Here is a 13,651-nt window from a genome sequence, read left to right as displayed (position 1 = left end):
CTGGCTTCTCGGAGCCTCGTCCAGTCATCGCTGTCTGAAGGATCTCAATTGGACTTTAGATCTGACCAAGGAATTGGGACTTCTGGTCAACTTGGAAAAGTCCCAGCTGATCCCATCCCAAACTATTCTGTATTTAGGGATGGAGATTCGCAGTCCAGTTTTTCGGGCTTTTCCGTCGGCCCCCAGAATAGATCAAGCCCTGCTCGTAATCCAAAAGATGTTGAAGAGAGAACGTTGCTCAGTCAGGAATTGGATGAGTCTAGTAGGAACTCTATCATCCCTGGAGCAGTTTGTCTCGCTAGGAAGGCTACACCTCCGACCTCTACAATTCCATCTAGCTTTTCACTGGAAAAAGGACAAGGCGCTAGAGGCGGTCTCGATCCCGATTTCCGAAACAGTAAAGACTTGCCTGAATTGGTGGAAAGACAATATCAGTCTACGAGAGGGACTTCCCCTAGCAGTTCAGAAACCAAACCACGTTCTCTTCTCAGACGCATCGGATTTGGGTTGGGGTGCGACACTGGACGGTCGGGAATGCTCAGGTCTGTGGACCTCAAGTCAGAGGAGCATGCATATCAACGGCAAGGAGCTTTTGGCAGTTCACCTGGCCTTGATAAGCTTCGAGAGTCTCCTTCGAGACAAAGTGGTGGAGGTCAACTAGGACAACACCACAGCCTTGGCGTACATTTCCAAACAAGGAGGTACCCACTCCCTGACACTGTACGAGATCGCAAGGGACCTGCTCATCTGGTCAAGAGATCGAGGCATCTCCCTAGTAACGAGGTTTATCCAGGGCGACTTGAACGTTCTAGCAGATTGTCTCAGTCGGAAAGGTCAGGTAATTCCGACCGAATGGACCCTCCACAAGGATGTGTGCAAGAGGCTTTGGGCGACTTGGGGTCAACCCACCATAGACCTCTTTGCAACCTCGATGACCAAGAGGCTTCCAATCTATTGCTCTCCAGTCCCAGACCCAGCAGCAATACATATAGATGCCTTTCTCCTAGATTGGTCTCACCTAGACCTATACGCATTCCCACCATTCAAGATTGTCAACAAGGTACTGCAGAAATTCGCCTCTCACGAAGGGACAAGGTTGACGTTAGTTGCTCCCCTCTGGCCCGCGAGAGAATGGTTCACCGAGGTACTTCGATGGCTGGTAGACTTTCCAAGAAGTCTTCCTCTAAGAGTAGACCTATTACGTCAGCCACACGTAAAGAAGGTACACCAAAGCCTCCACGCTCTTCGTCTGACTGCCTTCAGACTATCGAAAGACTCTCGAGAGCTAGAGGCTTTTCGAAGGAGGCAGCCAGTGCGATTGCAAGAGCGAGGAGAGCTTCTACCATTAGAGTTTACCAATCGAAGTGGGAAATCTTCCGAGACTGGTGCAAGTCAGTATCTGTATCCTCGTCCAGTACCTCTGTAGCCCAAATCGCTGATTTTCTCTTATACCTGAGAAGAGTTCGCTCCCTTTCAGCTCCCACGATCAAGGGCTACAGGAGCATGTTGGCTTCGGTCTTCCGGCATAGAGGCTTAGATCTTTCCAACAATAAAGATCTACAAGATCTCCTTAAAGTCTTTTGAGACCTCTAAGGAACGTCGTTTGGCTACACCTGGATGGAATTTAGACGTGGTCCCAAGATTCCTCATGTCAGACAGGTTTGAGCCTTTACATTCAGCCTCCCTGAAGGATCTCACTCTTAAGACTCTTTTCCTGGTGTGCTTGGCCTCAGCTAAAAGAGTCAGTGAGCTTCATGCCTTCAGCAAGAACATCGGTTTTTCGACAGAAAAAGCCTCTTGTTCTCTTCAACTTGGTTTCCTAGCCAAGAATGAACTGCCTTCTCGTCCTTGGCCTAAATCTTTTGATATTCCTAGCTTATCAAAGATCGTAGGCAACGAGTTAGAGAGAGTTTTATGCCCCGTTAGAGCTCTTAAGTTCTATTTAGCTCGTATTAAGCCTTTAAGAGGTAAATCTGAAGCGTTATGGTGTTCGGTTAAGAAACCATCCTTACCTATGTCAAAGAATGCTTTGTCATATTTTATCAGATTGTTAATACGAGAAGCTCATTCACACTTGAGTGAGGAAGACCGATCTTTGCTTAAGGTTAAGACGCACGAGATTAGAGCTATAGCAACTTCCGTGGCATTTAAGCAAAATAGATCTCTGCAAAGTATCATGGACGCGACCTTTTGGAGAAGCAAGTCAGTGTTCGCGTCATTTTACTTGAAAGATGTCCAGACTCTTTACGAGGACTGCTACACACTGGGTCCATTCGTAGCAGCGAGTGCAATAGTGGGTGAGGGCTCAACCACTACACTTCCCTAATTCCATATCCTTTTAATCTGTCTCTTGAAATGTTTTTAATATTGTTTTTATGGGTTGTTCGGAAGGCTAAGAAGCCTTTCGCATCCTGGTTGATTTGGCGGGTGGTCAAAGTCATTTCTTGAGAGCGCCCAGATTAGGGGTTTGATGAGGTCCTGTTGTATGGGTTGCAGCCCTTGATACTTCAGCTCCTGGGAGTCTGTCGGCATCCTAAGAGGATCGCTGGGCTCCGTGAGGAAGACAGACTTACAAGGCAGAGTAATCGTCTAAGTCAGCTTCCTTACCAGGTACCTATTTATTTTGGTTTTGTTATATTGATAACTGTCAAAATGAAAAAACTTAGCTTATACGCTGTAAACATATTAACTCTGGTCTCTACCCACCTCCTTGGGTGTGAATCAGCTATTATATATTCACCGGCTAAGTTTAATATTTAAAAATGATATTTTAATTATAAAATAAATTTTTGAATATACTTACCCGGTGAATATATAAATTAAATGACCCTCCCTTCCTCCCCAATAGAGACGCAGCGGGACGAGAAGAATTGAAGGTTTTGTTTACATACAAGAGTGGTATCTGGCCGACAGTTGGCGCTGGTGGGCACACCCGCAACCTGCATAGCGATCGCTCGCGAGTTTTTTGAGTGTTGTCTGTCCCGCAGAGTTGCAGCTATTATATATTCACCGGGTAAGTATATTAAAAAATTTATTTTATAATTAAAATATCATTTTTACCAGTGTTTAGTCCTCGAGTACTGTTAGAAAATTGGTACATTATGTTGTTGGTTCATGTATGACATGTGAATCTTTATATAAATCCACAGGGGAGTCATAGACTTCTATTCCTCAATAAGTCATAGAGAAAATTATTGCCAAAAAATAATACTTCGGGGCAATAATCAGGGCATATGAAGAAAATTTGAATTATTTCTGCTACTCCTTCTCATAAGTATTTTTTTGGAATTGATAAGCCTCATTTTAAATCATTCAGTTAATGCTGCTTCCCTTGAATGGAAGAACTTTGCATCTTCCTTTGTCTTTTCATGAAATACAGTTATTTCATTTGAGTGGAAATGTCGTCGTTTTCTCCAAGGTTAATCTCCTTAGGGGATGTAGTGCTATCAATGCACCTCACACAGTGCAGTGTAGGCATTACTTTAGGGTCATTGCATATTCCTTTAGCCTCTAGTTGCACTTTTTTTTTTATTTCCCTGTCCTTCACCTACATTTCTGTTTCCTTTCTTCCATCTCACTGTCCAACCTCTTCTAAATTTTACTTCTTAGTGTAATTCTAGAGTTTTACCCTAGTCTCACTTGGGTGCTGATTGGCCTCCCAGGCCCCAGTGTTGGGTTAAATAGCTTAAATCCTTAAATCTAATCCTCTGTTTTTAAGCCCCAATACAGTATTTAGACCAGAAAATGTCATTAAGTTTCTTAGTTTAATTGGCCTTTGCAAAGAAAATGTAGTAAATTCAGAGGTAAACTCCAGAAGTTTTCAGAGCAGCAGATTTTTCTAGATTCTTTCTGCTGTATTCCATGAATATAAGCTGATAGAAGGAAATAAAGTGAGGCATTAACATGTATAACCAATTATAAAGTAGCAGTTGTAGACATAAGTAATGGCTTCTTTTGTACTAGAGTGAATTTTGACAATATCAAGAGGAAGTGTTAGCATTTCCTAACCAAAAATTTTTGTTTGTGCAATCATAAATATATGTAACTCCATTTTTGGAAGCAGTTTATTGTATATAATTCTATGTTAAACAAAAATGAGGTTGTTTATTTTATAGGGATTGTGTTTATTCCATGTCATTTATGTCAGTGTTTTGCAGGTGCATCATGATGAAGATGGACCAGAATCCTCAGTTACGGATGTGGGAAATAATGAGTTGCTTAGTAATAACACACTTCCTCTGTACTGTTGTAAGACTTGTAACCTCGCTTGTCAGTCTCTACAGAGATTCAACACGCACACTTGTCGTTTGCCAACTGATGATGAAAACAATACATCCACGGTATGATGATCCTTTTTATGTTATTATTTCAATGAAACTTCCTGGAATTTAGGTGCTATTCATTCTTTGATGAAAAATGGAAAGAATTGACTAAAATGAAATAAAAATCTTTACCACGACTTGAGTAAAAGCTCTTTGTTCCCTCTGGAAAGAGCTGCTGGTAAATGGAGTAATAATATAAACAAAGCTGCCATCTTGTATGATACAAATATTTCATCAGGTTTTATTGGAGCCTCCTGTAGTTCCTGTTCATGGAGTTGTTGGTGGTTCCACATATTTTGCATAGGCTTATTCCTCCTCCTGTGGATCAGGTAAAGCCAGTCCACTATGCAGAGTAAATAAAAGTAATTATTCTTTCCTAAGAGAGGCCTTGTCAGGTAGCTATTCAATGTGTTACTCCTGCTGACAAGTCAATTGATATTAACCTTTCTAAAGAAAGTTTTTTACTATTAACTGAAGGAATTTGGAACTTCTCTTTTGAAATGACCTGGGAAGAACAAAAAGAGATGAATCGGTTATCAAAACTGTTGGCTCAAAATATGCTTGTCAGCAGCTTGCTTCTGGTGTGAAGCTCTGGAATAATAATGAAGTACTTATTTCAATTGACTGCTGCTGATATTTTTCGTACTTCCACTTAATCCCATTTTCACAGTCTTGTGTGACCACAAGGTAACAGAATTATTCTATCTCCTCAGTGCTTTTTGTTCTACCACAACTTAGTTCTCTGCTTGTGTGTCTTTCACATCAAGGATGTTATGTAATCCTGAGCACTTTATTTGAAATATTTTTTTACATGTAGCACACTGTAGTCCCTGGGCTCTTTTCCTGATTATATTCTTTTGCTTTCCCTGTAACCATAAGCTTTAGTCCTTTTAAATTTACTCTACATTTCCCTCATCCACCCTTTCAACATTCCCACACCTTCCTTGAAATATGCTGTGAACCTGAGATCATTTACATATAGCAGCTCCTTGATGTACCTTTTATCCAATGAAGATAAATAACAAAAATCTCAGGGCAGAGACTTATATCATTGTTTACTTTAAATTTCCACTGCCAGTTTCCACTGTAAATTTTGTAATGTGGGAGTAACTCATCAGCTTAGCCATTTGAGAGCCAACCCCTCATCAGATGATTTGGCCTGGTTTTTTTTTTTTCATATCCCACATTTTTGGAACTTTTCCATCTTTCATTATCTGGAAGGCTCCTAAAACATCAAAGGTCCCTCTATCAACGTTCTCCAGTGTATATAGATACTCATTATTAAGATATTCTTAGAATTACTGTACTGCCTTGATCATTGCAGTATCTTTGATTATTTTTATTCATCTTTATATTTGTATATTCTGACCCTTCTACATCACTTGTGTCTTTCAATTTTTAGCTGCTAGCTATCCTATTCCTTGGTCAAGGATCCATTAAAGAAATTTAGTAAATATATTTATTCATTTGGTTATGATATATAGTACAGTTCAGTTTTAACTAAAGTGTAATTTATATTGAAATGACCCTATCAGTTTCTTGTCAGCCATGTTAGAGTTTAGAAATCTAGTACAGTTATCCCTCACACAAAGCTGGTGTTATGTTCCAACTCCCCACTCCTTTGAGAGGTGAAAAACTACAAAGTAAATACAGTACTGTACGGTAAATTTTTTTTCTTTATACTTTTTTGTTTTATCTATAAATTTGAAATTTTATAAACCCCTTCTACACTCGAATACTTTTTAAAATCAAAACTATACTTTTTTGTTTTATCTATAAATTTAGAATTTTATAAACCCCTTCTACACTCGAATACTTTTTTAAATCAAAAGTTTTACTGTTGACACATCTTTATGTATTAGTAATAAAATAAAAATCGAAAGCTCTCGCCATCAAAGATACCTATTAGAATTTGATTAATGATGATTACCTGTGCAAGTAATGAACAATGTAGATGATGACGATGATGAAGTAAATGTTACTGCTCTTATGAAAGCACCACTTTAGCAGGCATGTAGTCAGGTAATGCAGTCTCCATCATTGTCCAGCTTAGTAAATTTTATTTCTGCTGACAGAGCACCCTTTTCTTCTTTTTCTTGTGGATTAGGAACTTGGTGATTGGCAGTTGATGACGCTCCCCTTTCTTATGGATGAGGATTTTTATATAAACTCCAATAGCTCTGTTGATTGCATTTCCGAACTGCAACACTCAAATCATTTGTGGGTCCCAATAATTACCATTCTCTGAAGTTTTATAGTCGTTTTTGCTAGAGTTGAGAGGTGTTCTAGTGACAATCTGACTTCTTCCTCTTCTCCTCATATCCTCTTACTCTTCTTTGTCTTCACTCACTGATTCATCTATGTGAAATATTAATTTATTAATGGATCTGAGTGGGGTTCAATAAGGTCAATTATGTTGTCGCTAGTTATGTCGGTGATCCTGTCTATTCCTAGAAGTTTTACCCGCTTCAGTGCCTCATCTACTGCTGAGTGGTGGATTTTGTTAGGACATAATTCATTATAGTCGTTGACCGCCTCTGGCCACAATTTCTTCCTGTAACATCAAGTGTTTTGTTCATCTCCTATATGGCTTTCTGAATATTTTGCAGACACCTTACAATGGTGTACTCATGCTAGTACTTCTTGCTAAAAGTTGTCTTCAGGGTTCATATCCTTTACTAGGTGTTGCAGGGAGTTTTGCATATGGAGCACCTTTAGCACAAATAACACAGTCTTAATCCATGGGCTGGATTAGCAATGCCTTGTTTAATGGTAAGAATTCAGCCTGTACATGCTCAAATGACTGGTTGGCTCCATGGCTTCGAGCACTGTCCATTAGGAGAAGCACTTTTAAATCAAGGCATTATTCAGCAAGATAAAGCTTAGCTTTGGGGATGAGGCACTGGTAAAACCAATCCGATGTCATTGCTTTAGTTATCCATGCCATATTGCTTGTCTTAACTTTCTCTTGCCACCGTGTTGAAACATAGTTCTTCTACCCGTGTTGCAGTCTGTGATTTAGTTATTTAGAAACTCATTAATATTTTTATAGGGATGTCATCTTCTGGCCTTGCTGTTCTTTCTTGTGAGAACATCAGGGGAGATTTATAGACATAAAAGGAATGTTAATTACAAAATTAAATATTTCCATACCTTATATAAGGTGACTAGTGATGTCAAGAGACTACAGTATTGAATTAGTTTTGACTTTAGAACTGAAGGACAAAATAGATACAGACAGCGAGGCCATGCGTAATATTGCCATACAGTGCCATATAATTTCAATACTCCACTATTTAGTTTTAGGGTAGACGTTGACGTTAAACAGCTATTAGAGAGAAGCAATGTGAACATGAGGTGAATATATAAATAATTTTATTATTAAAATTTTGTTGTTTCCAAAACGTGATTGTTATTTCAATATATTTGATATACACATTATGTTTTCTAAGCAAATTAGAAATTTTCACAGTTTGTCCAGTGGTTAATCATGATTTTTGTATGGCTGTTAACTTCTCTAACTTGACATTGCTCAATTTTTTTTCTACATTTAAAAATATATTTGGTAAGCACTATAAAAGTCTAGTAGAGTGACCCAATATTCTGTTTAAACTATTTTATAATACTACTACTTCTTGTAATATAATTACTTTTCAACCTTATTTTACTTTAGTGTACTAAGGCTGTATGATTTTTTCCAACAGCTGTCAAATCGCATCTTAATTACAAATGTTCTGAAGCTTCACAAACTACGTAAATTTGTCTGCGAAGTATGCGGCATAGAATACCGTACCTTTAAGAGAATTACCTATCATCTACCAAGATGCTCACCTGGACCATATCCGTGTAATGTTTGCTCAGTGTTGTTTTCTTCTCAAAAGGAACTCAACTATCACAAAAAGAAAATGCACAAGTAAGGATTTGATACATTGATGAATTTTATCATTTTTATAAGAATGTGTTTTTTTTTTTTTTTTAAACAGTTTCGTCAGTTTATTGGATCGTTATTCCCATTGCGTGTTATTTTTATTTAAAGGTTTGCCAGTTCATGGAATATCTATTTTTGTATTTAATAAACATTCAAGATATCTGATCTACTGTACTGTTGTAATCTCAGTGGTTCTCACTATTAGGCTTAGTAATTACTTATCCTTCAGTAAAATTATAGAATTAGTAAATTTCTTGGCTTAGAAATTATGTAGGGAAGAAATTAAACTGTATGGTTTCCCGTTTGATTTTATGCTTAGATTTACATGATATATGTAGACCTTATAAATTATCGATGTTTCAGAAATGAAAAGTGTTTTGAGTGTGAAGAATGTGGCAAATCATTCCAGAGGAGATCATCTTTACAAAAACATGCCATTAACTGGCATGAATCAAGCAGTGCTGTAGGGCCATTTAAGTGTGAATTGTGCCCAAAAAAATTCATTCGCAGGATCTATTTAACCAACCACAAACTACGAATGCATGGATTAGACAAGAAGTTTTTATGTCAGGTAATATTTTTGTTTTATGAATTAGTTTTTGGCAACTTTGGTGTAATGTTATTGAGCAGTTTTGTAGAGAAACCAAATGTCAAATTAAGTAGGTGCGAACTTCAATAAGGATAGCTCTTGTGTTTCACCTGCCCCAAATTTTTAATTTTTGACTGTTCATTTGTTATAAATTTGTGCATAATTTTTTCATTGTCGAGTGCCAATTTTACTATCGTAATTTTTTTTTCTTAATAATCTTTGTTTTAAGTTTTAACCTGTATTTGTTCTACAAAATTCTCTCTGCTTATGAATATTAATCTGCTGATCATTTTTTGTGTCTGCCACATTCATCATGGATGAACCCCAATTGTAAAACTTCCACAATGTTATCCATATGCATCTAAATGGAGGGTTCATCAGTAAGAATTTGAAACTACCATAGTCTTGCTTCTCCCATGATTATCTCAATCCAAGGAGCTCTCACTGATCTTGAAGTCTTAATCAGCTATTCCCTTACTTTAAACAGTTAAATATTTCCCACTTACATTGTAATTCCTGGTTGTTTTTGGTGAAAAAAAAATCTTAAATTTTTCAAAACCAATAACTTAATATAAGGTTCCAACCTGCTATGTTAAAAGTCACTCATTGGAGATAATTTATAGTTTTAGTTAGAAATACAAATTATGAAAATGTTAAAGAAGAAAGAGAAATTTTTATTTTATTTATAATTGCTTATTTTTGACGATTTAATTTCATTAAATTTATTCTGATTGTATAATTTTTTTATGTAAGCAATTATAAAATTTAAACAGAAAAATATGTTAGAAGTTCAAGCGGCACATTAGGAAGTCATTTGGAGTCACGAGCTCAAGAAAGCAATTCTGAGTGTCATTCATAAATTGTTTACTCTTATTTGCAGTCATTTACTGTCCTAACCAGTTACTGTGTATTTTCCAATCGTTGACTGCCAGTATCAGTTTACTGCAACTGCTGTAATCTTGTGGTAAAGTCATCTAAAGTTCAGCATCTTTGTGTCTTTGTTGGACTTTAATTTGAACTAGCGTGGGTAAGTGCTTGCTTGAACCCTATGACCATTTTCCAAGTATCTGGATAATTGTTAGCCTACCTACCAACTCTGAACCTGAAACTGTGGAGTATTGAATACTGTATAGTGATTCTGCCATAGAATAATATTCACTTGCGATCTTTAAGAATTCACTTCATTCATGAATGGCAGAGACAAGGGATAAAACTGCCCTAAAAACTGACCATGTACTGTACACATGTGATCAGTACCCAAGCCCCCTCTGCATCTAGCTAGGACCAAGAATTGCAAGGCAATAGTTGCTGATGACTCAGCAGGTAAACCAATAGTCTCTTAACCCCCCCCCCCCCTTTTCCTAGTTCACGAGGTGAGCTTGCATACACTACTAGAAACTGTCAAGCTTAAGTGGGTCTCGAGCCCCCTTCCAACAGATTGCAGGAATGTTTTCAATGGGTGACCAACACCCTAAATTCTTTTAGATGATTGGCTAAGCTATGTCAAAAGTGAACTTGAGGGTTTTTGAAAAATATATTTTTTTAAGAATTTTGCTATTTCAATACTTGTTCTGGATACTCACGCAGATGAAAAGTCAGACATTGTTCTCCTCACAATGGTTATTTAACACAGCTTTCCATGTGCAAAAATGATTACAAATCCAGCTGGTAAAACAATATAAACATCAGCTAAGTATAGAAATAAAAAATCTATTATAGATGTCCCAGTGGCGTTGATTTTATAAGACACTTTTTCTGTTGTGATTTTCTTCTTTTCAACAGTTCTTCAATCTGCCAGTAACTGCATTCTTCTCATTTTCAGAGAGGATATGGATATTCATGAGTAAATGCACTACCTCCTTTACTTCAAAAGTATATATACATAAACATTAGTGCCAGGGATGCTCCAGGGTTTGACAATAATTTTCTTGTAAGCTGGTAATGAGGTTCAAGTTTCAACGCATTTCAAGCTGGTAGGTACATCTACTCATTGTTAGACTTGAAGTTATTGATGGATAAGGGCTTCATAGGTAGTTCTCATTCCGGGCATCATATTTATTTTGGTTGGGAATGCTCCGAGGGTGAAGGTAAAGAGGAAACCGACGACGACAACACTGATGGGTGGAGCACCAGCTTGGCTGGAACAGAGCCACTCCTGGTAGGAGCCATGACCAATCGGCAAACAGATCCCTCTACCCAGGATTCTCTTAACAGATGATTCACTCATGATCTGCTCACCTGGCCTTGTACTAGGCCAGAGCGCACCCTCGGGCACAGCTACTACTACTGCCTATAGGGCATTCACAGTCGGATTTTAATGCCCGTAATAAGATCTACCCAATCCATATAAATACAGCTATGAAATCCTCATCCATCAGTTACTTTTAATGCCTGATGATGAGCAGATGTAGCTAGGAGCCAAACCTGGGACGTCCCTGGATTTAGTACATTTACGAATGCTCATATGTACATTTTTCAAATAAGACATAGAGAGCTTTACTTATGAAAATCCATATCCTCTCTGTAAATGAGAATAGCACAGTTACTGGCAGACTGCAATGCTGTTGAAAAGAAAAAAATCATAACAATTGAAAAGATGTCTTATTAAGTTACTGAAACTGAGGGAACCACAGTTTTTCAATCAAGCATGCAAAATTTCATTTTTTTATTTTTAACCCAGTAAGATGAATCAAATTGACATGAAAGTTTCTGTTTTTCAGATATGTGGCAACAAATTTATGACACAGAATTCTCTAATGGCACATATGGAAGTTCATAATGATATCAAGAGATTTGAATGCTCGTTTTGCAAAAAGAAATTCAAGCGTAAAGAAAAGTTGAAATATCATGAGAGGATACACACAGGTAATATCTTATAAAGACACATTTCTTTGCTGTAATGTAAACGGTTTTATTATAAAAGATCATAAATTGTTTACAGTATTCTAAGTTTGTTTTTACTGCTGAAACGTCTTGTTTCTGTCATAATAATTAACAACTCTCCTCTGTGATTTGCTATTAGGAGAGCGTCCTTTCCAGTGCCAGGTGTGCGTACGAGGGTTTGTTAGCAAGTCAAAACTAGATGAACACATGAGTCGCCACAGAGGAGATAGACGTTACAGATGTTCATATTGCTCTAAAACATATGCAGGGGCCTGGGATCTTAAACAGCATGTAAAGTAAGTGTGGGTCTTATATTTTTCACATTTTGTAGAATGTACTGTTCACTAATAAACTCAATTTGTGGTACTGTATATGCTTTGTAACCATATTAAAGTCACGCGCTATTTAGTCTCTATGAAAAACTTGACCATAATAAAAATTGATTAAGAAATGTTATAAAGTTTTACTGTATGTAAAACCCTTTGTTGTTCCCACTAAAAAAACATGATGGCAGATGGAATGCTTTTGTAAGCAAAGCTATCCTAAGCTGTCGCCATCTTGGCTTCTCATTCTTCATTGTGGGTCAGATGTACTGTAAATGGCATTGCTTTTCCAGTGGTCTATTTACAGCATGGGGCTACAAAGCTTAGGCCCTTTTTTCCAGTTCTCTCTTATGTTACGATAGAAATTAGGGTTTATTTATCAAGAGTTTGTGCAGATTGTGAAGTGAACAGGCTAATTTTGTTGAGATTGGATCCTCATTTGATGTGTGCTCATTGCCAATGTTTTAAATGTTCTTTTCTGGGTCGACCTGTGACGGCCGGCGAAAAAGTCTTTCTTTGTACTTTTTCTGATATAAATCTTCCAAATATACCAGAGAAAATTAAAAGCATGGAATGCAGAGGTTACAACCCTCGCGCGAGCACCTTGTTGGTGTCGTATATCTAACAAGGGCGTTTGTAAAACACTATTCACAGGCTGTCTTCCATTTAGATAATCCAATCCCTTTATTTGTTTGATGTATGCGTAGTGCATTATTCTAGGAGAAGGGCACTCCTAAATCAAACCGATGGTCATTAGTCGTGGGTAGTGCCATAGGTTCTGTACCATGGTCTTCCGCTGTCTTGGGTTAGTCCTCTTGCTTGAGGGTACACTTGGCCTCACTATTCCATCTTATTTATCTTCTCTTTTTTTTTTTTTTGAAGTTATTATAGTATATATATGAAAGGTCTATTTTAATGTTGTCACTGTTCTATTATAGTTTATATATGAAAGGTCTATTTTAATGTTGTCACTGTTCTTAAAATATTTTGTATTAATTGTTCATTACTTCTCTTTTAGTTTATTTATTTCCTTGTTTCCTTTCCTCAGTGGGCTATTTTCCCTATTTCCATTGTTTCCAGGTTCATATTTTCGGACTTTTCAATGGACTGTCCTCTGGACAAGTCCTTTTTGTTATAATCTTTAATCTGGCACTAATGTGGATATTTGATTCCCATGATTTGGAGTGAATTATTCTGCATAATTGAAATGTTCTAGTCTAGTCGTGAATATTTTATTTTCGTGGATCTTGATTGGTAAAACAAATGTTATACCATCTGACCAGTCTTAATTTCTTTTCTTTGAAAGATCATCTGCATACCAGTGGTCCGCCTTTTACTCTTTATTACCTCATTAGAGAAGTTATATACAGACATAAAAAACCAAGATTTTGTAGTAGAGAGGATACCAACTATTGACCTTATGAATTTCCCTAAGGTAATATTAGCAATTTGACATCCACTAAGAGTAATATTTTGTGTTCTGTCCTCTAGATTTCTTGTTGATAAATGTTTGAATATGTAGGAACAAAGTATTATTGGAGAGCTAGAGTTGGTGATCCCAATATTTGAGAGAAAATCAAGGGAATTTTACTCATGTTAGATGCTG

At 37.2% G+C, this 13,651-nt stretch overlaps 1 protein-coding gene across 1 annotated transcript in view; it reads left to right on the top strand.

Annotated features, from left to right (window-relative positions):
* The window catches only part of LOC137624849 (zinc finger protein 345-like), a 94,284-nt gene that overhangs the window by 53,733 nt on the left and 26,900 nt on the right, over positions 1 to 13,651 (top strand). Inside the window, exons 7-11 of the mRNA XM_068355798.1 lie at positions 4,158 to 4,340; positions 8,027 to 8,235; positions 8,614 to 8,821; positions 11,560 to 11,704; positions 11,862 to 12,018. Of these exons, the coding sequence (XP_068211899.1) occupies positions 4,158 to 4,340; positions 8,027 to 8,235; positions 8,614 to 8,821; positions 11,560 to 11,704; positions 11,862 to 12,018 (902 nt within the window). The remainder of the gene's footprint in view (positions 1 to 4,157; positions 4,341 to 8,026; positions 8,236 to 8,613; positions 8,822 to 11,559; positions 11,705 to 11,861; positions 12,019 to 13,651) is intronic.

Source organism: Palaemon carinicauda, chromosome 31 (assembly GCF_036898095.1).
Source record: "Palaemon carinicauda isolate YSFRI2023 chromosome 31, ASM3689809v2, whole genome shotgun sequence".
Classification (NCBI taxonomy): Eukaryota; Metazoa; Arthropoda; class Malacostraca; order Decapoda; family Palaemonidae; genus Palaemon; species Palaemon carinicauda.
Note: the sequence above shows the minus strand (reverse complement) of the source record. Positions and strands in the feature narration are given on the sequence as shown.